General features: G+C 32.9%; 1 protein-coding gene across 3 annotated transcripts in view; it reads right to left on the bottom strand.

Annotated features, from left to right (window-relative positions):
• Positions 1 to 26,418, bottom strand: part of LAMA1 (laminin subunit alpha 1) — a 188,870-nt gene that overhangs the window by 9,845 nt on the left and 152,607 nt on the right. For all 3 annotated transcript variants that reach the window (XM_074275272.1, XM_074275281.1, XM_074275290.1), the window contains 13 exons: positions 25,823 to 25,973; positions 24,413 to 24,557; positions 23,541 to 23,682; positions 21,057 to 21,171; positions 19,781 to 19,951; positions 15,345 to 15,496; positions 14,436 to 14,621; positions 13,178 to 13,313; positions 10,987 to 11,099; positions 8,637 to 8,826; positions 5,422 to 5,580; positions 4,803 to 4,956; positions 2,231 to 2,364 (listed from right to left, as the gene is read on the bottom strand). In XM_074275272.1, coding sequence (XP_074131373.1) covers positions 2,231 to 2,364; positions 4,803 to 4,956; positions 5,422 to 5,580; positions 8,637 to 8,826; positions 10,987 to 11,099; positions 13,178 to 13,313; positions 14,436 to 14,621; positions 15,345 to 15,496; positions 19,781 to 19,951; positions 21,057 to 21,171; positions 23,541 to 23,682; positions 24,413 to 24,557; positions 25,823 to 25,973 — 1,948 coding nt within the window. The remainder of the gene's footprint in view (positions 1 to 2,230; positions 2,365 to 4,802; positions 4,957 to 5,421; positions 5,581 to 8,636; positions 8,827 to 10,986; positions 11,100 to 13,177; positions 13,314 to 14,435; positions 14,622 to 15,344; positions 15,497 to 19,780; positions 19,952 to 21,056; positions 21,172 to 23,540; positions 23,683 to 24,412; positions 24,558 to 25,822; positions 25,974 to 26,418) is intronic.

Raw genomic sequence — 26,418 nt, 5'->3', positions numbered from 1 at the left:
ATAAATTGTAGAATTTCTTTCCACAAAGGCAAGCTATAAGTGAAATTGGACTTTTGTTTAGGATAGAACAAAATTTGCAAGTTCCAACAACTAGAAATTCATATAGCTCTAAAGCCTTTATTTCCTATGTGAAAAGTCATTTCTGATCTAGAGGACCATCTTTATAATTCCCTATGATGTCTTGATAATTATCATAAGTTAAATCAATAAACAGTATTTATTTGTCACCAATCATATTATGTACCAGGCACTCTTCTAGGTGCTGGGGATATAGGAATGTAATACAAATATAAGGATGGTAACAATTCTTATTTTCAAGGAGTTTATATTCAAATGAGAGGGCTGAAACTTGTTTTCCTCCAGCAAATATCATACACCTTAAAATGTACTATAGTAATAAATGTATGCCATTTCTTAACCCCTTTCCTTCTCAAGAATTTAATTTATCAGTCAAGAAAAGGTGCCTTGCCTCCAGCTTGATCAAAATAGTAAATTAGGACAGGAAGTGTGAGTTTTACCAAAAGGACCCTCAAGTGCTTAGAATCTTTCAAATTTAATCTTTACAATTAAATTGTAAAAAAGGTAAAGGGAGAAATCAGCTATATCTGTCCAGCAATGAATTCCAACTGTAGGAAAAGGAAATAACAGCAGAAGTTCCAGAAACACAGAGACAAAGTCTAAAAATGGAAGCAATAATAAGATTCATGGCAAAATACAAAATATGGGTAACGAGCAAGATCAGAGTTTAACAAAGAAGACAAATTTTATTTCTATTCTAGTAACATGAAATTTGGGATGACTTGAAGTCACTGAGCATCATCAGAAGAATGCTCATTTTGAAAAAGATAACCTCGTACAAATAAAACTAATGCATCTAGCATAAGGAAAGTGGTTGAATAAGGAAAAAAAATTGCATCAATTTTCTCATATAAGGATTTGGCATTCAAGAGATATGAATAATTAACATATTTATATGCAGATTTATATGTGTGTATGCAATCTGAGATATGAACAAACAGTTCTTAAATAAAGAACTGGAAACTATTAACAATCATAGGAAAGAATTTTCCAGTTCACTGTAAGTGAAATGTAAATATAGCCCTGAAGTTTCAACTCATGGTCAGCAAACTGATCAGAATAACAAAAGATGGGAGCAGTTAATGTTGAATTGACACAATGTTGGATTGCAATAAGATTAGGTCCACCAGGAGCAGTTGGGTGATGCAGTGGATCTAGAGCACCAGCCATGAAGTCAGAAGGACCTGAGTTCAAATCTGGCCTCAGAAACTTAACACTTCTAATTATTTGTGTGACTATCAGGAAGTCACTTAACCCCAATTACCTCAGGAGGAAAAAAAAAGATTAGGTGCACCAATGCCTTGTTGGTGGACTACTACAACCATTTCAGAAAACAATCTGAAATTAGGCAATTAAAGTATAGATCCATACCCAAGGAGTTCCTTGATAAGAAACACCTTACACCAAAATATTTCTAGTAGCACTTTTTGTGGTTGTCAAGAAATGGAAATAAAGTAAAATAGTTTATCAAAAATAGTTTATCAAAATCTTCCTTTTCCTTCTCATATACATCAAGAATGTCTTTGAAATATATGTAGATTATTCTCATAAAAATTTTATAGAGAGAAGAAGATAGATATATAGATTAATGGTTATGGACAGGGTTTTTTTGTAATTTATACCATTGAAATATTCAAATATGACTTTATTGGCTTTCTCCCCAAGTTTTCTAGTAACTTGCTGTCTTATGACCATAATCTTTCACCATTTTCTGTAAGATTTTACAAATGATATTTTAAGCCAGTGTAAGCCATTATCTGCTTTAATTTCTGTTTGACAAGGATATCAAGTGATTGCTGATGGAATTGGTTTCTAGGCTTTTTTGTATTTAGAATTTTCTATTTTTTTCATTACCACACCACACACTTTTTATTTGTCCCAGATCATTTATAATAAATTGTGGTCTCCTTCCTTCTACCAAACAGCCAAATCTTGTACTTCTAATAGTACCATTAAATCAGAAACAGGGAAATGTGTGTGTTCATTTTAAATACAATGTGAAGAATTTTTAGATTAGTGATCATTTAGAATTAATCAAACATTTCCGTCTTTAGAGTTAAGATAATTAAAGTTGATTTGTGTTCTTTTTATTACTCAATTACCCTTTTACTGTTATTACAATAAAAATACCATAAAGAAAACAAGTACCTACCTTGCCATTTACAATTTCTATTCCAATAGCATCTACTTTGGCACTACTAATTCCAAGAAGAACACCATTCATTGCAGTGGTGCGAAACTCTAGTGTTATATTGACATCTGATCGAACTTTGTAGCCATCTTTGACTAGAAAACAAGTTCAAAAGTTATTATGGAATAGGACATAAGAAATATAGAATATACAAAATAGATGAGTTATCTTGGTTTGTTTTGCTGAATGTTGGGGCATATTATTACTCTATTATCTATAAAACAGCAATAATAATAGCTAGATACAAACAGTATCTCATTTTATCTTCATAATAACTTTGGCAGATAGGTGGTATTATCACCCCCAGTTTACAGATGAGGAAAATGAGGGAGAAAGAGGGTTAAGTGACTTGTTTACGATCACAGTTAGTTTAGCCTGAGGTTAAATTTGAATTCATGTCTTCCTGCCTTCACATTGATTCATGTTACCCCATACGTGATTTAAATAAAGTTAATTTGATTTTACTAAGATTTACATAAGGCTTATTTTTATACTGAGACAGAATGTGCAAGGCATTCTTCAAAACAATTATGTGATGATGCCCAACCTTAAGGAATTTACATTCTGAGGCAACTTGGAAGTATAGGATCTCCTTTTTGGTTGATGAAAATTTTAGAAGTCAAAATTAACTGTATACTTCTTTTCAAAGTAAGAGTGGAAACAAAATGAATTGTACTTAGATTTTGTTTGTACTTTTGGAATAGATGTTTCATCATTTCTCCCCCTTTTCTTTGACATTTTCAATTTCTCCATCTTCAGTGGTATCTTTCCCCTCTGTCTATAAACTTGCTTAGCTCTCCTTGAACCTAAAATTGTTTTTTAATCTCCCCTTTTATCTTTTACTACTTTTCCTGACTAAAGTCCCTTTCAATTTAGCATAAATCCCTATCACGCTACAAAATATTACCAGTGACATATTCATTGCCAGATCCAGTGACCTTTTCTAAATTTTCATTCTTCTTCAAGGCTTCTTTATAATTTGCCACTGTGCCTTTAAAATCAGTTCCTCATCCACACAGTACCCTACCTTAACCTGTGTTTCATTGAAATCTTCTGCTCTTTAACTCTGGAACTGCTTCTCTTTCCTCCCTCCCTTTTGCTTCTTTATTCTTGGTTCTCTGCTCTCTATATACTTTCTTTCTGAATGATCTCACCCATTCTCACAGATTCCAGTATCATCTCTCTTTAGATAACACCAGAATCTTTACTTCAGCCCTGACCTCCCTCCTGAGTTTATATCCACAAATGCAAAATCTACTTCACCTTTCCTCCTGGCTATCCTGACAGCATTTTAAATTTAACATATCCAAAGATTATCTCATTATATTCTCAAGAGAAGGGTACATACTGAATAAAAGTAGAAGTCACTGTGCTTCTGTCCTTATTTTGAAAGGAGTGATACATTTAATTTTGACTTTTAAAAGCCTGATCTACAAAAAGTACACCTTGTACTTTCAAGCTGCCAAAGAATATAAATTCTTTAAAGTTGTGTGTCATTACATAATAGTTTTAAAGAATGCTTTGCTCATTCTCTATACTCAGTATAAAATTATCATTATGTAAATCTTAGCAAAATTACATTAACTCTCTTAAATCTATAGGAGTGATATGAATCAATTTCAGCTATTTTTCCTTTCAGATCCCTTTTAATAGGTTAGCCATCATTCCCCCATTTCCAGTTACACAATGTAGAGAATTCAGTGTCCTCTTTGACTCTTCTTATATTTAATTGGCTACCAAAAATCTGTCACTGTGACCTCCAGTATCCCTTTTGCTTTCCCTTATTTATATTCTTATTGCCAACACACTAGTTTCAGGCCCCCATTCTCTCTCACCCAGACTATCTCAATAGAATTTTACTTACTCTCTTGACTCTCCTTTTAAATCTGTTTTTGCTATAGCCAAGTTAACTTTTCTAATGCATGGATCAACATGTATTATTCCATTGCTCAAAATTCTCAAGTAGATGAACTGCTGACTGACATAGTAACTGCTTAATAAATGTTTTATTGACCAATGGACTCCTTGAAAACATACTTCACTTCCTTTTCTTAGTGCCCTTGCTTACATTTTTCTCTACTGAAATCCTACACATCTTTCAAGATCCAGTTCAAAATGCTTCTTACTTTATGAAGCTGCTTCTTATCTTTTTTTCTTCTCTGAATCATCTTACTATTTTCTAATTTCTGATGTGTTTATGACATTCTATTTTACTGTGGAATAGTTATTCATCTCCTGTGGGTTTCAGTTTTTTTCCTCTTAAAAATGAGAGGATTGGACTATTTGATTAGTAAGAAGACTTAAGTCATGATTTTTGTTATTTATATATGTAGCCTTTAGATCTGAAAGGACATTCATCTAATATACCCATCTCATTATACACATTCCCTTCCTCCCCAACAAGTTCACAAATACTTTGTGTGTCTTTGCATCTTCCTCATTATTTTGAATAATGTTTTGCACTTAGTAGGTTAATAACTGATTAACCTACTAGTTATTAGTAGGTTAATTAACTGAACAGAATATTACTTACCAAGTGCAACAAATCCACTCCCTTCAAAGAAAGTACCTTCCTGTGCCACTGAATAACATCTATTTACAGAAGAGGCAGACATTGGGTTGTTTTTGTCAAGCTGTTTGCCATTAATCATCACCTCCCCAATACAGGCAGGGATGCCGTAAGTAATCTAAACCAAAAGAAATATGACGGTATGTGAATCAGATTAAAAGATGAGCCCTTACAAAACTAATACATGGCACTGCCAATAAGTACAGAACCTAAAGATAACAGTTTGAATATTTATGATGTTAATATACAAGAAAAGTTCTGTTTTCTTCCCAATTCATTATTGTGAAAGAAATGTGAAGTTCATTGGGCTATTACCAATATAAATTGCAAAATTTTCTGAATTTTGGATCAAATTGTTACTCTATCATTAAAACAATCAACAGTTCAGTCTTAAGAACTAGTAAGACTAGTTAGAATTTAGGGTGTAGTTACAACATGCAATTTGTAAACATCTTTTATAAAAACAGGCATCTTAAAGCAACTTTTATAAAATTTTCAAAAGAGCTTCCAGATCTGGGCTAAGAAGACTCATTTCCTATGCAACTAAGATACAATACTGATATAATCAGAGAAGGCTTCTTACATTTCCAATATTCTTGGCTCTGTAATTTAATGGAAGGCCTCCAAGGTAAAATTTTCCTTCCACATCCAAGGTGTTACCATCTCCAATTGTGGTCACCATTGTTGACTCTTGTCCATCTATTGTGAGGAAACCTTTCCTTTTGACATATTCTGTTTTCACCTGAAATGTAAATGAAATCCATAACTGATATAAAATCTAAGAAAACAATAACAACCTCTTTCTTAGTGGTAACTACAATTCCTCACTGCATGCCCAACGCAGAAACAGCAAACTACAACATATTAGGGAAAAGTAGCTCTACCTAATAATCAGATATCTAGAAAACTAAGGATAATACCATTTTTTCATTTTGTTCTATTAGATGATTCTGTGTGCCCCTGTCCCTTCTCCCTATCTTTTCCCAATACTATCTGCCTCCTTCTCCTACACCATCTTCTTCACTCTCTACCTTTGTACTCTTTGTGACTTATTAAAGGGGGATTGATGCATTACTCTCCACTTGCTGCCAGCATCATCTTTCCCATTGGGTGTCTAGTAGTGAGTTGCTTTGTTGATCTTTGCTTTCTCCCAGTGGCTTGACTGTGGGATATAGCTATGAACAAGTAGTCCTAGCCTCCAGTTTATGCCTTAAGGAAAGAGACCTTTAAAGAAGTCTCTAGTTGGGTTAAGACAAATAAGCCTATTTCTTTGGACACCCAATGGGAAAGATAATGCTGGCAACAAGTGGAGAGTAATGCATCAATCCCCCTTTATTAAGGCACAGAGATTCAAAAGCAGAGAGTGAAGAAGATGGGGTAGGAGAAGGAGGTAGATAGTATGGGGAAAAGACAGGGAGAAGGGGTAGGGCTACACAGAATCACCTACTGTGGATCAGAATCAGCAGCATGGACCTATTACAAGTAGAAGTGTCCTTAAGGAACAGGATTTGGAGTCTCATCCTTACAAAGCTGTCTTGGTCTTAGCACATCAGCATACCAATATCCTCTCAAAGTTTTTAGTGCCATGTTAGGATTACTAAATTTGCATAACATTATATGTATCTAGAGCTTATCTGCAGTTTACAGACAGAGGGGCTATTACTGGGACCAAGGGACTGTTTATACTGGAGCCTTGTTACCTTCATATTTAGCACATAGCTTCTTGATGTGGCCTTAATTAATTAAGGAGGCAGTTCCTATTTCTTAATTTCTAAGTCCTATTTATTGGTGCCTTTTACTGGCTACTTCTATTTTTACTATACTGATTGATGGCGTAGTTGGGGAGATTGTAACAAGGTATAATTTCAATACACATTTGTATGTATTTGCTAACTTTTCCAAAGTGATTCCCATTTCTTGTCTAGCATAGCTGCAACAACAACAACAACAACAAAAACAACAACAACAACAAAAAAAAAAACAATACAACAACAGTTGCTAGCATTTATATGGTACCTACTAGCCAGACACTGTATAAATATACCATATATACATACATGTATATATATACATATATATATATATATATATATATATATATATATATATATATATATATATATATATATATTCATCTCACAATAATTCTAAACATATCTTATTTAGGTCTCACAATAATCCTAGGAAATAACTTCTATTTTCCTTTTTTTTTTTTCCCCCTCTGAGGCTGGGGTTAAGTGACTTGCCCAGGGTCACACAGCTAGGAAGTGTTAAGTGTCTGAGACCAGATTTGAACTCGGGTCCTCTTGAATTCAGGGCTGGTGCTCTATCCACTGTGCCACCTGGCTGCCCCCTAACTTCTATTTTATAATTGAGGAGACTGAAGTAGAAAGGAATTAAGGAACTTTCTCAAAGTCACATAGCTAGTAAATATCTGAGGCTGAGTTTGAACTCAAGTCTTCCTGACCCCAGGTGTAGGGTTCTATCTACTTCAACACTACTCACCTCAATGTAATACACAAACTACAAAAATTAATCAGAAAAAAGTGATCCAGTGATGGTGACAGCCTCTGAGTGAAGGTGGCATTTAATAGTTTTTTAATATTAGGCTTTGAGAACCTTATCTAGCCCCCTTCCCAAATTCTACTGATGAACTCTTCCATGGCACAATGAACACAGGAGTTGAATATGCAGATTACATACATCCTTTCACATCCCATAATAAGAGTCCAACCTGATCAGTTTCTTTGTACAACACTACAAAAAAAAAAAAAAAAAAAACCAGCCAGAAAAATCCTTAAGAATAAGAATTTTTAAAGCAGTCCTTAACGTGGTTTTTTTCAACAGTGAGATGGTTCAGGTCAGTTCATGGTCATGTAATGAAGAGAACCATTTGCACCCAGAGAGAGGACGGTGGGGAATGGATATGGATTACAACATTTTTGTTGTTGTTGTTTGATTGTGTTTTGTTTTCTTTCTCATTCTTTTCCTTTTTTCATCTGATTTTTCTTGGGCAACATGATAATTGTAGAAATATGTATAAAAGAACTGCACCTTTAATATATATTGGATTGCTTGCTGTCTAGAGGAGAAATGGGGACAAAGGAGGGAAAAAATTTGGAACACAAGGTTTTGCGAGGGTCAGTGTTGAAAAGTATCTATGTATATGTTTTGATAATAAAAAGCTTTAACAATATTCTTTAAATAAAAAAGCAAACAAAAAAAGCAGGCCTTAGATTGCGAGCACCTCAAAGCAGGAACCTCTTTTGTTTTTCTTTGTAATCCCAACCCCAAAATTTAGCACATAGTAAATGCTTAATAAATGCTTATTAACTAACAGTCCAGTTCCTTTCAGAATAATCACAATTTTCAAAAAAATGTTTTAAATTAATGTTTTCCTTATATTTTCCTTAATCCAAGGTTCTATTTTTTAAACCAAGTTGCACAAATATCAGATTAGAAAAAGTTGTTTTTTTAAATTCAGGCCATCATAAACATATTATTTTCATTTCACTTATAAATCTTATACCTTAAAAGAACAGAAACAGTTTCCAAGTCTACATTAATCTCAATAACTGAACAAAAGTATTCTTTTTAATATAGGTATCTATTTCAGGAAAATTCCTTCTAAAAGTTTTGCTAAATTTATGTCACTGAGTAGATGTAATTCACTTAATCTTTTAACTCATTTACATAGCTGGTCAAGGAACTGCTTCTATTTAGATAAAATAAAGAAGTGGCTATCTAATGAAGTGAATGAGATTTTGAAGAAATGATTATAGATCTCATGGTACTTACTGTGTGCCATTTTCCATCACTGAGGAAGGCAGGATGGGAGGCTTTTGTTCTCCCTTTTCCAAGATCAAACATGAAGTAAAGCTGTCCATCATGAAGCTGAAGTGTTGCATAATCAACTTGGTTCTGATGGGCCATGTAGTAAATCAGGCCACTTAAGGCAAAGGTTCGGATGGTTAGCTGCACCGAAAGCCTTATGGGGAAAAAAAAAAACCAAAAGAACAACTTAGTGTTTTTTGTTTTGTTTTTATTTTGCTTTTGTTTTTTCCCCAATCCAACCTCTTCAAATCAGTATTTGAGCATCTTTATTTTTTTAAAGCTTTTTCTTTGTGTGTGTATATTATAATAGATATATATATATATATCTATATATATATACACACACACACATACACACACACATATATATATATATATACTATAATACACACACACACGTACAGTTTTCAATATTCACCCTTGCAAAACCTTACGTTCCAAATTTTCTCTTCCTCACCCCCTCCCCTAGATGGCAAGTAATCCAATATATGTTAAACATATAAAAACTCTCTTCTATACCTATTTCCATAATTATGATGCTGCACAAGAAAAATCAGATCAAAAAAGGAAGCTTATGTGTTCAGAGAAGCATAAATTTAATCTCTTTGTTAAAAGCATAAGTGGGTATTTGTTAGAAGAGTAAGTGCTGGACTTAAAGCCAGGAAGAAAGATCTGAGTTCAAATTTTGTGTTAGATACTGGGAGTTGAAGGGAATTGAAATTAAGTCTTTGATGGAACACTGGGACTAGTGTCAGGAAGATCTGAAATCAAATCTAGCCTCAGATACTTGCTAGTTGTGTAATCCTGTATAGGTTTCTTAATCTGTTTGCTCAATTTTCTAATCTCTCTAATGGGGATTATAATTATCACTTACCTCTAAAAGTGATTGTTGGGAATAAAATGAGTTAATATTTGTGAAATGGTTAGCACACTGCCTGCTATCTGATTAGTTGGTTGTTGTCCCTTTGTACTTGAAAAGAAACTAAATTACCACTGTGTTGGAGTGGAGTTGGAGTGGAGTTGCAGTGTATCTGACTGTGGTTGATCAGACCAATAAGAGTTCTGCCACAGGTTGGACACAAAAAGCTCCATTTGAATATTTGGGGAGGCTTTTAAAATTTTGCACACTACCATGTTTCTTTTGGGGCTAAAAATTCTGTTTTGCTTTGCTCATAGAGCACAGCACCTTCTCTGATAAGAGCATGCCATTCTGGGAGGTCCTGTGCCAGTATCTCCCAGATCCTACAATTAATTCTAAAGTTCTTAAGAGTGATCTTGAGAGTGTTCTTGAATTGTTTTCTCTAACTACTCTGTGAGCACTTGCCCTGTGTAAATCTCCTTAAAATAGTATTTTTGGCTAACATAAATAATAAATATTATATAAATGTTAGCTATTAATATTTTAATTGTTCCTGACTTCAAGTCCAATATTTGCTATTAACTCATTTCATTAAAATGCCCAACAAGGAAGAAATGAAAGAAATAAGCATTTATTAAGTGTTTGCTATGTGCCAAACACAATACAAATATTATCTCATTTGATCCTTATAATAACCCTGAAAGTATTTTAATTTTTAATTTTTAAAATTTTCCCTCAGTTACATGTAAAACAACTTTTTCTTTTGGTTATACATGTACATTCATTTTTTACATACTTTCATATAAATCATGTTGGGAGAAAAAAACAAAACAAAATGGAAAAACCATGAGACAAAAAAAAGGGGGGGGGAAAGTGAAAATAGCATGTGTTGATTAACATTCAGTCTCTATAGTTCTCACTCACGATGTGTCTGGTGTGTTACATCCAAAGTTTATTGAGATGACCTTAGCTCACATCATCATTGAGAAGAACCAAGCCTGTATTAGTTGATCATAGCATAAACTTGCTGTTCCTGGTTCTACTTGTTTCTGTCAGCATCAGTTCATATAAATCTTTCCAGATCTTTTTAAAATCAGTCTGTTCATCATATTTTATAGAACAATAATATTCCATTATTTTCATATAGCATAACTTATTCAGCCATTCCCCAGTTGCTGGGCATTGAAATAGATATTTGTTGCGATTTCCATTTAGACAGAGGTTAAATGACTTGCCCTTGAACAACTAAATTTCTGAAGCTGTAGTTGAATTTGGTTTTTCCAGTCTCTAGTCCCAGTATTTTATTCATTGTACCACCTAACTGCCTCTAGACACAATAATAAAGATGAATGTCAGGCACTTCTTTGGAAATGACCGGAATGCTACATCCTCAAAGCACTTATTGGTTAAACCAAAAGTGATGGGCTATATATAACAGAATTAAAACATACATACTTCTTTCTGATAGCAGATTGGTTGAAAGGCAAAATCAGGTGACTGCCTACAGCCAGGCCAAACTGATGGGCACTGGGGACATAGTCCACCTCTCTATCCATTGCACACTGCTCCTGAAATGAAAAACAAAAACAATAACAAATACTTCAAAGTTCCATACATTTACAACATGTGCATTCAGTCCACCATTCCCTTGCACTTCAGGGATTAGCCATATAGGGCTGTGTGAGTTAAGAATGGTTTGTACATTTAAAGATTTATCCTATTTAAAATTGGAAAAACTATCATCATTCAAGGATTGTACAAGAAACAAGCAGCACAGATTTGGCCCTCAGGCTGTATAACTTGCCAACCTCTGCTCTAGTGCATAAATAAAATATCTATTAATACAGTTTCTTTATTCATTATGAAATTAATCAGAATTTAAATATATTTGGGCTAGAAAAAAGGCACATTCAAGCTTGATGGACAGTTCCTTCTTACATCAAAAAAAGGAAATTTCCCTTTATAAAAGGAATATAAGGGACATGTAAAAGAATATATAAGAGATAAATTTTTATCCCTTTCTCCATATTCTCCTCATGAGTCTCTATTGACTCCTAGAGTATCTTATGTGAAAAGTATGCTAGGTCATAGGGTGAATTGGTACATTCTCCAAATACATGCAGCATTCAAGAGATGCAGGTTAACACAACTATTGTCAATTTGGGAAAATGTGATTGTAAAAACAATGACAACAAAGTTTCAGAGCTTTTATTGCAGATGTATGGTTTGAGAAATGGTTGTAGCCGATAAGAGAGGAAGAAAATCAAGTAGGGAACATGGTTGAAAGTACTCACAAGTATTACTGAAACTAAAAGGAGTGGAAGAATTTTATAAACTCTTCCCATTAGAGAGAATGTGTCAATAGAGTCCTGAAGATTTATAGGATCAATGATGGACAGAATCAGCTATATCCAGAAAAGGAGCACTGAGAAATGAGTATAAACTGTGAGCACTGTTATGTTTTGTTTTGTTTTTCTTCCCAGATTAGTTTTACCTTCCAAATACAATTCTTCCTTTGCAACAACAACAACAACAAAATTCGGTTCTGCACATATATATTGTACCTAGGATATACTATAAAATATTTAATATGTATGGGAATGCCTGCCATCTAGGGAGGGGGTGGAGGGAAGGAGGGGAAAATTTTGGAACAGAAGGGAGTACAATGGATAATGTTGTTAAAAAAATTACCTATGAATATGTACTGTCACTGTACTGAAAATGTTATAATTATAAAAATTAACAATAAAAATCAATCAATTAATTAATTAATTTAAAAAAGATTTATAGGATCATAGATTTAAAGTAAGAAGAGAATTTAAAGTTTCTAATTTATTTCAACCTCTGCATTTTACAGATAAAGAAACTGAATAGGTTTCATAGATTAAATGACTGGCCTAAGGTGACACAGTTATTAAATCAAAGAGCTGGTGGTCTACTGTAAGTATTTGTACTCCAAATCTAGTGTCCTTACAAACTCACTGCATTATAAGTGTCCCTACACTAACTATATACGTTAAATGAAGCTATATAATTATTGTTTCTAGTTCTGGATAAAAGAGATATCAATCAGGGTCCCAAAGAAAATAAGTTTGAATGAGAAGGCTTCAAGCATATTAACACAACTTTTTAGCTGAGTGTTGCATTACTAGCATAATCTAGTGTCCATTTTTATCCAGAAAAAAAAGTGTTACCAAAGAGAAATTTTCTTGTTGTTCTATTATGTCTGACTCTTTGTGACCTTCACACCACATCAATATTGTCTATGAGGTTTTCTTGGCAAAGATACTGGAGTGATTTCCCATTTCTTTCTTCATGTTAACAGAGATTGACTTGCCTAGGTCACACAGCTAGTGAGTGTCTGAGACCTGATTTGAACTCAGACCTTCCTGATTCCAGATTAAGCAGTCTGTCCACTGAGGAACATAGCTGTCTGCAAGGAGAAATATTAACTACAAAAATGAATTAGGTTACATGAATCTAATACTTTTTTTTAAAAGACTATTCTCCTGTATTGTGTTATGACATTTAATTTTTATGTTAAAAAAATCACAGTGTGCTCTTGTACCAATATTTGTTAATTTGTCAGAACAATTCTGGCTTATGGTTGTAACAATCAGGACTGATTATATAGAACTGTGCTTACAGGACTTGATAAGGGATGAGCCTCTGGCTGAAGCTCAACATCCTCTCCATGGATAACTGGTCGAGGTTTTTCTGAAAGCAGGCAGCTATCCATGTCCACTTGCTCGTAGCTAAGTGCACTGGTGAAATCCAAAAGCCTAGGCAACAGAAAGGATTCCAAAAATTAAATTAAGATACCACAAAAATATATAGAAAGAATAATTTGTAATATTGGATTATTTCACAAATTTTTTTAAAAATAAAAACTATAATAATAACATAACCAGTATGATTACTCTGATTAGTTTGATCTTTTTACAATGTAATTGGGATGTATTATAACATTATTATATAGATTCATGTAATTTAAGCCAGGTCTGATTCAGGCCATTCTGATATTTCACATTGAGAACTAGAATGAAATATTTATAGACTAATACTTTTTGAAAAAGGAGGATTATAAAGCTATAACTTGGAAAGGATTTGAAACAAGGATGCAGCATTGACTTAGATGAGCACATTTTTCCATGCTTTTGTACTCACGCCTCTAGGAAATTACAATGTCCTGAGTTTGTCTTTCAGGGCAATTAAATTTCAGGAATAGTTTTGGTGACCTTTAAGGAAAAACTAGTCAAGTTATATAAGACAGGTATAACATGAGCCAAAACACAAACCTTCAACCTTATTAACCCTAGGTTTAGTAAAAGGTTAACAATAACACATTTTTACTATTTTTAGGTGCACAAAGCACATTCTTGGAGGCTACCATTAATTTTAAAATGATAGCCCATTTCTGCAGCTTTTTTTTTCTGCAGATTTTGGTGATGAACTCAATAGAACAAAAAGCCTGTTGACCAAATTTTCAACAATTAGATTTTTCTCAACGTTTATCAAAACTATAATTTAACTTTCGTAGGCCCTCCTATAATCATAAGGGATCAGTAAAAATCAAACAAACCACCATTTCATTCACTTCTAAGTATGATCCGGGTGTCATAATCTGAAGTCAACTTTGCAGAGGTTCAAAATTGAGGAAAGACAAACAAACTAGAATAATCTTTCATAATATCATACTAAAGTCTATTTGTGACTTAAGTATGTAAAAGACCAAGATCATATTCAGATATTAAAATTGGGCTTCTCTAAAATGATTCCATAAAACCTAAATTTTCAGATATCTATGCAATAGAAACGGGTCACAAATGATTAATGTTCATGTTAGAGTAGAATGTTATAAGGACAAGTTATTCTTTTGAAGGCTTTGATTATATTAGACTTACTCCATATTGAAGATCAAGTTTTTTATACAGCCATGAAAAGATTTTCTCATTCTGAAAACAGAAGTGCCTTCACCTTCTGGGATTCCTCCTATGTACAGGTTAGATATATTTATGATTTTGTTTTCTGCTAGTGGCCCAAATCTTATTTCTGTATGATTAGCTTCATCTACTTGTACTGTGATGACTCTGAAAATTCAAAGAAAAAAGCAAAATTTTGGGAGTTTTGTTTGTAAATCAACAAAGTAATAACAAAGGATTGACCCATCCCATCAGGTTATTAAAAAACAAATTTAAAACAAAATTAAATCACTACCAATGTATTAATAAAATGATAATATGATTTATTTTAGAGGATCATATGAGGAGTTTACACAACTGAACTTTGTCAATTAAAATATTTCTGGTATGAGTGAAATGTTTAAGTATTAAAAACAAAGAATTTTATATTTTCTTGCTTTTTATCCTGTAAACAGATAAATACATATAAATGTATATAGGGACTAGATTAGGAAAATTAATTGTTCTAGACTTCTTAGTACTTTTTTACAACTCTCCATTGTACTATATACAAAAAATAGGTTTCACTCAGAAGGGATTTATTGAAATTTCAGTTGACTATTACAATACCAAAAGAAGCTTATTATAATATAGTCACACTTGTAAAGCAGTTCTAGAATATGAAACTTCAACATATCATGAGATAGTAAATTGTCTGGATACTTTCATCTATGAAAACAATTATAAAATTATTTCAATGCAAGAATCATTATAATTGTCATATCTAAAGAAGATATGGTTATTACATAAATATGTCTGTGTATGTGTGTTTTCCATATATATATATATATATATATATATATATATATATATATATATATATATATATATATTTTTTTTTTTTTTAAGTACCTTTTATTCCTAATCAAGACAATGGAATGTTCCTGTCCATCACTGTATGTTCCTGTGGTTGAATGGAGGGTAGCTTTTCGAGTGCTCATTCCATCTCCAGGATTAATATGAACTTCAAGATGACCATCAATCAGTGCGATGGAGAAGAAGGGCTGTGAAGATTTCACATTAAAAGAGGTTTTCCACAGAACATTGATTTTCTCATTTTAATCCTTAATGTTCACTTTTGTTATTTAATTCCTTATTTTTCAAACTTTTTCCCCAAGAAAATAAGTCAGTATTCTTATAACAAAGGTATATAAAATGTTTTACATGTTTCTTTTGATAAAGAAAATAGGATATGCTAATCTTTAGGATAAAAATCCAAATTTTAAAATGAATTGAGCTTTAAGAAGGCAATTTTAAAAAATAGTATAAAGATATTTCTACAAGTAGTCAAATGATTAAGGAAAATGCTTGGTATTTTCATTAATTAAAGAAAAAAAGTATTTGTAATGGAAATGGATAGGATTCATATTTATGCAATGGTAAAATTTTGTTTAAAAAATAGTCTTATTTCAGAACCTGTGAAATTATTTAAAATTATATTACCTCCTGTAGCTACAATGCTCAGACTTTTAATATATATTCAAATTCTAATTTTTCCTGTTTTCTGATTTTTTGTGATCTAAAATGACATAGTATAAGCAACTAGGAAAAAAATCATAAGAGTAAAGATGATGGGGCAGCTAGGTGGAGCAGTGGATAGAGCACCAGCCTTGAATTCAGGAGGACCCGAGTTCAAATCTGGTCTCAGACACTTAACACTTCCTAGCTGTGTGACCCTGGGCAAGTCACTTAACCCCAGCCTCAGGAAGAAAAAAAAAAAAAGAGTAAAGCTGATAGGTTAGTGAAACTTAATGTCACCTTTCAGACAGTTTCTATAAAGTGAAACTAGGGAATTTTAGGAACACATCTGTAACATATAGGCAGAGAAATAACTCTAGAAAGGCAGACTACAATCAAATTATTATCAATGAGATAATATTTGTAAAAAGTTTTTGGCAAAGTGCTTGGCATATGTGCCAAGGTATCATTCCCTTCCTCCTTATTCTGGCTCACTGAAACAGATTTCTAGAAAGGGTCAACAAAGTTCTTCACGCTCAGAAAAGAACACATTAACACATCTATTCTAGGGGCAAACGGAAACATACACCTGCAAAGGAAGACCAGGAGACAGTAATTTCCATTAGGATCTAAGGCATGAATGAGCATGGATCAGACAATTACAGTTTTTGATCAGTTCAACAGCCTTTTGATTGTGTTTCTATTAACTTTTGGGGGGCCAAGTTGATGGTCTTTACTAGACTAAGCTCTTAGCTGGGGTGGACAAGTCCCATTCACATACTATAGCTTTCTCCTAGGCTATAATGTTTCCCCTGTAGCCATTCCATTGTGGATGTGGCTTCTTCCTACTTGCTTATAAGGCAATTGTTTCTCTAAGGATAATCATAGTAATTATCTTAATTTTTGCTCTAATCAATGGGTCTGATTTTCTTAGTGTACTTGAGGACCAATCAGTAATTCTGTTAAGAAGATACTTTCCTATGCAAATTAAGACAATTATGAGATACCACTACACACCTGTCAGATTGGCTAAAATGACAGGGAAAGGTAATGCAGAATGTTGGAGGGGATGTGGGAAACCAGGGACACTGATACATTGTTGGTGGAACTATGAATACATCCAGCCATTCTGGAGAGCAATTTGGAACTATGCTCCAAAAGTTATCAAATTGTGCATACCCTTTGGTCCAACAGTGTTACTACTGAGCTTATATCCCAAAGAGATCTTAAAGAAGGGAAAGGGACCCACATGTGCAAAAATGTTTGTGGCAGCCCTCTTTGTAGTGGCAAGAAACTGGAAACTGAGTGGATGCCCATCAATTGGAGAATAGCTGAAATGTGGTATATGAATATTATGGAATATTATTGTTCTATAAGAAATGACCAGCAGGATGATTTGAGAGAAAGGCTTGGAGAGACTTACACGAACTGAGGCTGAGTGAAATGAGCAGAACCAAGAGATCATTATACACTTCAACAACGATACTATACGACGATTTATTTTGATGGAATTGATCTCTTCAATAATGAGATGAACCAAATCAGTTCCAATAGAGCAGTAATGAACTGAACCAGCTACACTCAGCAAAAGAACTCTGGGAGATGACTATGAACCACTACATAGAATTCCCAATTCCTCTATTTTTGTCTGCCTGCATTTTTGATTTCCTTCACAGGCTAATTGTACACTATTTCAAAGTCCAATTCTTTTTGTACAGCAAAATAACTATTTGGACATGTATACATTTATACTTTAATTTATACTTTAACATATATAACATATATTGGTCTACCTGCCATCTGGGGGAGCAAATGGGGGGAAGGAGGAGAAAAGTTGGAACAAAAGGTTCTGCAATTGTCAATGCTGAAAAATTACCCATGCATATAACTTGTAAATAAAAAGCTATAATAAAAAAAGACACTTTCCTGTCCATCAGTCTAATATAATTTACTTATTAGTTTATTTTCTTCTTTCTAAAACATTAATGCACATTAGTGATTTTACTACAACTCCACAAAAGTTTGATTTTGTAAAATTTAACTCAAAAGTTTAACTTACCTTAAATTTCTCCTTGCTATTTTTACTAATTTTTTTATGTATCGAATATACACTTTTTTTCCTGAGTCTTTCAGGCCCAGTGTGACAGACATGAACAATGGATATTCATATTCAAAAACCTCTAATAAAACCTATTGAACTTCAATGCTTGACATTTTAACAGTACAAATGAATATTAAGAGCCATAAAATAAAGGAAGAAAGTAGTGTGGGGAAAAAAAGTGGTCAATGATACAAACATTTTTTACTTTTTTAAATTTTCAGTTATTTAAGTTAAGATGTTTCATGCAACATAAAGAAATAACTGCTATATGCAAAAGCTTATTTTTGAATTAATGCAAATTATGGCAGAAACAACAAGGACTAATACATTACATTTTTTTATATTTTAAAGTAATCTGGAACCTCTTAGTTTTTCCAACGGTCTTTAATATTCTCTGTTTCTTTTAAGGGAATCTTTTCAGTTACCCACTTTCAGTTCTTCATTATCCTTTAACCTTCACATCTAATTACCAATGACTCTACATATCCCTTGCATTCACACATGGCTACCATGCTAATTCAGACAGCCATAACCTTTCATCCATACTACAGTAATAGTTTCTTAATTGGTCTTCCTGTTTCTTGTTCCCCTTTTTCATCCATATATGTCACAATTATTTATTCTTTGTAAAGCAGAGGTATGACCATGTCACTGTCCTTCTGAAAAAGCTTCAATGGTTACCTGTTACTTCTTGTATAAAATCTGTTGTTTGTATTTAATTTCCAAAGAAGACCAGTGACATCACAGAGTGATATTTGGATTTAAGTGAGGGAAAGTTACTCAAAGTCATTAACCTTATTCTCTTCCAGAATCCTTAGAGTTCACTGGCAAGAGAAAAGTCAAGGTGATTAGTGATGACCCAAGATGCAGTAGATGATCTTGGCATTTTGGATGTCTGATCAAGTGCTAAGTATTCCACCTAAAAGGCTGTGGAACAAATTGTTCTCCTCTATCCATTCCACTGGTGGAAGTTTTCATATACTTAGGGTAGATACCCTTCTTCCAACCTCAACTCATCAATGAGTTTGAGCCTGTCAGGTACCATTAACCTGGGTGAGCCTGTCTGCTGAGGTTACCTCAGACAGGGATCACTGAGCAGGTTACAGCTTCTTGGAGTTCTGAGTTACCTCAGACAGGGATCACTGAGCAGGTTACAGCTTCTTGGAGTTCTGAGTTACCTCAGACAGGGATCACTGAGCAGGTTACACTTCTTGGAGTCACCAATGAGAGTTGAGTGCCAGGAAAATACCAAAAACAGATGAGCAGCCCTGAAAAGGGCTCAGACCACCTTCACACAAAAGGTGTGGAATGGTCTGAATGATTCTAGTCTACTTTTTTAGAATCATGGCACATTACTTGATCCTTTTCATGCATCCCACTTCTCAGATGACCCGACCTGCTTATTGTTCCCTTTACAGAATATTCTCTCTCTTGCCTCTGCACTCATGTCTGAAATATCTTCCCTTCTTACAATTATTTTTAACAACTGTTAAGGTTCAGCCCAGGTGCTAGTTTTCTTGATCTTCTGAGTTGCTCTACCCTGATCAAAATTACAAATATATAAATATTTGTATGCATATTGTACTTTTTCCTGACCCTTAATATAGTCTTTTGAGATAAAAGACACCTTTATTTTGTCCTTTGTACCTTCCACTTAGCAAACACTTAAGAGATGCTTCTTAAGCAGAATTGAATTGAATCCAGCTTGATAGTATTTAAGATAACTTACCACATGGGCCTGGCGGCGACTTCTCTTATCCTTTCCTTTGCTAAGACCAGCCAGAATAATACCGCTACTGTTCTTAGTGGCAAATGTTGCCATTAACTCAGACTCCATTGACAGTGGCTTTGGTGGTAATTCAATGTACCCATCGTTAAAGATGCTAATACTTCGAATAGGCTGTTTTATAAAAGAGAACAATTTATTATTTATAGTTTATATATATATATATATATATATATATATACACTTCTTTAAAGTGCTTCAGAAGTTTATAAACACTGAGTAGTAAAGTATATAAAGTACCACTGGGGTCTGGAATCAGTAAAATCTGATTTCAAAACTAGCCTCTGACACTTATTAACTTTCAGACCATAGACAAGACACTTAATCATTGTTTACCTCAGTTTGCTCATCTGTAAAATGAGGATAATAATATTACTTTTCAGGATGTTTGTAAAGCACTTAATATAGTGCCCTCAAAATAATGGGTAGTATATAAATTCTAGTTATAATGACAATTAATAATAATGATAATGAAACACCCCAAAGTCATGAGAAATTAAATGATTTGTCCATAGTCATACCTCTCTTGGATGAGAGGGCTGGGTAGTCTACATTGAGATCTCAAACTGGAATTTTTATAAGTCAAAAAGACATAGCCAGTATATGAATTTATTTTAAATGGCTATATTTATTTGATAAAAAGAAAGATTTTCTTTCTTTTTTAGGGGATGGGAGTAAAGGGAGGGAGAAATGGAAGTGGTAGAGTTGTGACAGTGGTACTAGAAAAAGAAGAAAAAAATTTAGTGTCAATAAATCATTAAAAAATAAAAAAGAGAAGAATGAATTCAGCAGGAGAAATAACAAACAGTATTAGAACTATTTAAATTATTTAGGAGTAAAAAAAAACAAGAGAAATTCAATTTCATATATAATTCCATTTTTCTAGGTATATTGAAATGTTCTTATTTTTAGATATTTATTAAAATTCATAATAAAAAAAGCAAGATATTTTTAAAAGAAAAGGGTCACAAGAATTCAGGCTGAATATCCTGGGGGGTGATCACCTACAATGAATATGGAAAAGTCGAGTTTTTTACTGTCATAAAAAATTACCTCTTTGTCCCAAATGTAAGAAAAAAGAAAACCTCCCAAACAAAATCAGGTCTTCTGATTCCAAAACAGGTTTCTATCTTGTCCCAGCATAGATTCAGTACATTCCTCCCCTGAATAAATCAATAATTAAATTATAAGAATATAATCTTAATAAAATGTTTCATACCTCTAGTAAACACCCTTTTCTCACTCCATAGGAATTTCTGAGTAAGTCAAATGTAGATCTGGATATTTCCAGGCTTTTAATACAGCCTACATATGATCTGCTAGTAAGTCCTTTCCTGGAGAGAAAAGAAGAAAACAAACAAGAAGGGAGTTATTTGGTTTAATTTCAAATTTTTTTTGAAAGGAAAAATAAAAATAGATTTAATATAGAAGAGCTACTTCCCAGTGTAATAAAAACAACTTATCTAGGAATGAACACATAGGTAAGATTTATTTCAATTTATTACACCCTTAAATAAGCAAAAATATTTTCTCCAGGAACTAAAAAAATTAAGACGCAATGTAGTTAGTTAGATAGATACCAAATGATTTTTTGATCTCTACAAAGCTCTAATAACCCCAACTATTTTATCATCTATAATAAAATATGATTCTTAATGTAAAAACCAAAATCTGTCTTATGGAAATGTCATTACAATAATTTTGAGTGTCACAGATTTCCATGTATTCCCAAAGACCCAAACATGGCAGAATAAAAGCTCTCTGAGGGTAAGAGCTGTTTTGTTTTTCCATCCCTAGCACATAGCACAGTGGTAGGCACAGGAGGTATGTAACAGAATCGTGCTTAATGGAATTTAATTAGATTACAATTAATTTTATTTTCTCTGGATATTCATGTGGTAGAAAAAACCAGTGAACACTGCCTATATTGTTTATTCCGGACCTTGGCCTTTAGATTAAGAATAACAATACCTCTGTCTCTGTCTCTCTCTCTATATATCTATAATGTGTATCTATATGCATGTATATGTGTATATACACATGCATACTTATACATATATAAATGTTCAAGTTGACACAGATAATATAAGAGAAGAGGGGCCTGAACTCTGGTCTTTTCACTCAAAATCCAGTATTCTAGATGCTTTTTATGAAAAAAATATATTTGCAATATGCTACATATTACTTTGTTTTAATGAACAAAATAGAATATACCAAAAATTATTTATCCTTTTCTTGGCAAATGACAATTAAGTGATAGGAGACAATGATATTCTTGAGGGCCATTTATCTTGGCTACATTGAAAGTTGCAATTTTGTAAATTCTTTTCTTTTTTTAATTGTTACTTCTTGCTTCCATTGCTTTACATGGGAAAGCAGATAGACTTACTAAATTTTAATTTAATTTTAATTGTAAATATAAAACAAAGTTCATTTCCAGATATTTTTGGAAGGCACTTCATCCACTGTTGATAAGTCTTTTTAAATTCATTTCTGGGTTTGTAATTGTTTTTCCAAAGTTAGTAAGTTAATTATTTATTAAAAACCTATGTGCCAGGCATTGCACTAAGCACTGAGGATGAAAGAAAAGATACAAGACAAATCCTTGTCCTTGAGGAGTTTGCAATCTAATGGGGAAGATGACATATAAACTTTATACAAATAAGATATTTACAGAAAACACTAAAAATAATCAATAGTGGAAATGGGAGATCAGGAAAGTCTTATGCTGAGTGAGATTTTAACTGGGAATTGAAAGAAACCAGGGAAGCTCTTAAAAATAATTATTAGATTAAATATTTTATCTTTATTATATATTTTATCTTTATTATATTATACTATAAACCCCTTCATATGCTAGAAACTTAATCACTGTGTGAGTGTATATACATATATGTATATATAACAACTAACTACTGTGTGTGTGTGTGTATATATATATGTAAATACCTTATGCCTTAATAGAATACTTTTATTGCCCGATGATCATGTTCTAGTCCTTTAAGTCAAAAGTTATATTTCATTTACAAGATCTACATCATGAGATGTAAAATCAATGGCATTCCCACAGACTAACATAATGCTTCATGACAAAGTGGCACTTGAGTTGGTCAGATAAAGAGATGCTACAGTATTTCATGCATAAGGAAAAGAAAAAAGAAAAATCCCCAAAATGAGGAAGCTTAGTGCAGGTTCAGGATACAGAAATCAGTCCATTTTGACTTAAACCTCCTTACATAGTAAATCTTTACTTGAGGTTACTGAAGGATTGAGAGTAGAGAACTAACATGACCAGATCTTTATCTACAGAAGAAAAGATAATAATAGAATGTACACTATATTGGAAAAACAGTGGATGTGAAAGATTCATGAAGGATTTAATAAAAATCAAGCCTTTATTACTGGATGACTAGGGTTGGAAGGGGAAGAGGGAAAAAAGGGACCGATGTGAAAGATACTGGGAATGTATAACTGGATTTGGCAGCTAATTGTGTTTGGAAAATGATAGAAAGGGAAGAGTCAGAGTTAATAATAGGATGATGAATATGGAGAGACTAGGAATTATGGTTCTACTTACAAAAATATGAATTCTAATTATGATCAATTGTATTTTAGCCACCAATTTCTCCACTAACAAACTGGTTTGCTGGATAAAATCAGGTAATCAATAGCAGAAAACAAATTCTCTTTTCTAACATGATACCTTACAACTCTTGTTCTGGGCAATCCACCAACATAAATTGGATCCTTATTCAAACGATTTAGATCAGATGACCCTCCAGGAGATTCACCTTGCTTTGTTTCTTTAGAAGTGGTATTATATGCATCAAAAACTGCTAGAAGTCCTAAAAAGGCACACAGAGATGGACAGCTAAAACAATCAATTGTTATTTTTTAAATTATGTCTTTATTCCTAGTCTAAGAAGAGTACTATCAAGTACTATCAAGTCTCAAAAGTATAAAATCTTTTAAAAATTCTTTGACATGAACTTTGATAAGATTATAAGTTAATAAACCTAACTGACATTACAGCACAAAATTTAGTATATTTGAATGTATCTCTGTATTTTTCTAAAAGAAAGTTAAATATAATGTATATACTTAATGTTCATTCAAAAAATTTAGGATCACAGAGAATAGGATCACAAATTTAAACTTTAGAAGAAGAAGAAAATTTAGAAGTCCTCTTATCCTCATATTTTGGATGAGATCCAGAAAGATTAAGAGATTTTTCCCAAGGAAACACACATAAGTAGCAGATTCAGAATTTGAACTCAAGTTCTTTAGCCAAAAACAGCACTTTTCTCACTGTCCCATGCTGTTTCCTTATATATTTAGTAAATAAAAAAATACTATGCAGTTGATTGCTGATTTCCTTTCAACTCTTAAAGCTGGAAAATATACTATTTTCAATTAACAAAACATAGCTGTTCCCCTTTTAAAGCACCATTTTAATGTCCCTGTTATTTCATTACCATACTGTTCAGAAACATTCAAAACAAAGAATTATTTTCCAGGAAGCATAGTCGTCTGTTATAACTACATTCATTCCACTCTGTTCATAATATTTCTTACCTTGCTTTTTGTTACGTTGGAATGCAATCTTGTACCAGGTTCCATTATTATAACGTCTGTCTGTAATAAGAGCAAGAGGTCCTGAACCCAGGTCAACGGTTAGTTTAACTTTGCCATCAACCAGCTCAATAGAGAGGAAATCTCTCTGTTGAAGAAAAATAGAAACAAAGACAATCATCTACTGGTACATTTTTACAATGAGATTTTTCTTTTACAGTAGCAGACATTCAAAGGAAAAATCTGAGAAAATTAGACATAATCAAATAACCACACACCCTGTTACTTGATGGCTTGACAATAGTCACAAGAGAGTGCTCATCTAGAATCTTATAAAAATTCAACAGGAACAAAACTCAAGTTTATTGAAAGTTATGACCTTATGGAAGGATTTCACTGTTGGCATCCTCTTAATGGATTCTACAGAATACTCTCATAGCCAACTGTAAAGTTAGTCTTTACTTGAGACTTGAGAGATGTATTTTCAGTACAGAAAATTTCCATAAAAATCATAAAATCTCAGACTTGCTAAAGCCTTCAGAAGTAAAATTTTAATTGAAAATGTACCCCAAAATTGGTCATGCAGAATCTTCCTGAAAACTTTCAATTATGAGGAACTCATTATTTTCCAAGAAAAAAAAAATCTATTCCCCTTTAGATAGCTTTAATTACGTTTTTTCTTTTCCCTGGCTGACATCCGTTCTTACATATTATACTCAGTCTCCTACTTTTGCTCTCTAGAGCAAAACAAAATAAATATAATCCTTCTCTAGTATGTCAAGTATTTTAAAGACTTGAATTCCTACCATTTTCCTTAAAAAATTCCCACTTCTGATAAATCAATGCTTTCATGGTATAGATTCAAGTTCCCTTATCTTGCTATTTGTCTTGCTTCACCCTCAACTCCAAGGGGACATCTTCCAGTTTTAAAATATTCTTCTTAAAATGTGTTGCTTAGGCCTGAACCATATGGTGCCTTTATATTTGTAGATTCTATTAATGCAGCTGTATATTGGTTTTTTGGTTTCCATGTTATACTATTTACTTGTATTGAGCTTGCAAACTCTTTTGATGAGGTGAGTGGGTTAAAGAAGAAAATGGAATTTTAAGTTCCAATGGCAAGGAATTCACAAAAGGCAAAAACATTCATTAAAAAAAAATTTACACAGGGCAGATAGTGCGATGGATAGAATACCTGCTCTGGGGTTATGGGAACTTAAGGTTAAGTATGACCTCAGACACTTATTAGCTGTATTGACTCTAGGCAATTTATTTAACTCCTGAATGGCTAACAACAACAACAACAAAATGCAATAAATGGATACGAAATGCATAAAAAATAGAGTCATTAAAAACCCATGCATTTATATAACAATCTAAAAACACACAAATTAATATACAAAGAGTTCTTACTGTGCCATTAGAAGCAAGGTAGAGGAGAAGACCATTGGGTGAAAAGGTACTGAAAAGCATTATTATTTGAGTAACAGTAGACCGAAGTGTTTTTTCCACAACTGAATATCCACTACCATCAAAATAAAATGAGGAATCTTCATTCTGTGAACTATAAAATAAAAGAATGGATATAATAGATAAAATACAATGTGGGTTTGTTGTTTTGACTTGTTTTTTTCTCATTTAAAAAAAGACATTAATTGTGCTTCTATTTTTTCCACACAGATTTTGGTATATCTATTATGTTCATCAATTGATAATGAATTCAAATAATAGGATTTTGATGTTTGGCAAGAATGGGAGAAAGCAAGACAAATGTTTGTTTCACTTACATTGTTTCAGATTTGAGAAAATGTGGAAACGAGAAGGAAGTGGATCTATTCAGAGTTCAACTAAAAGAAAACTTCTCAAATGGATAAATAACTAGTGTGATTCTTTGTACCTAAAAATTGGATCACTATTGAATACCTTTTTTCTATACTTTATACTATTTTTCTCCTTTTTGTGTTATCATCTATTGCCCTCTGCTGGTTTTAAGTAATCCAACAGCAAAG

This window comes from Sminthopsis crassicaudata, chromosome 1 (genome assembly GCF_048593235.1).
Source record: "Sminthopsis crassicaudata isolate SCR6 chromosome 1, ASM4859323v1, whole genome shotgun sequence".
In the NCBI taxonomy this organism is placed as follows: Eukaryota; Metazoa; Chordata; class Mammalia; order Dasyuromorphia; family Dasyuridae; genus Sminthopsis; species Sminthopsis crassicaudata.
This window is presented reverse-complemented; position numbering and strand designations above follow the sequence as displayed.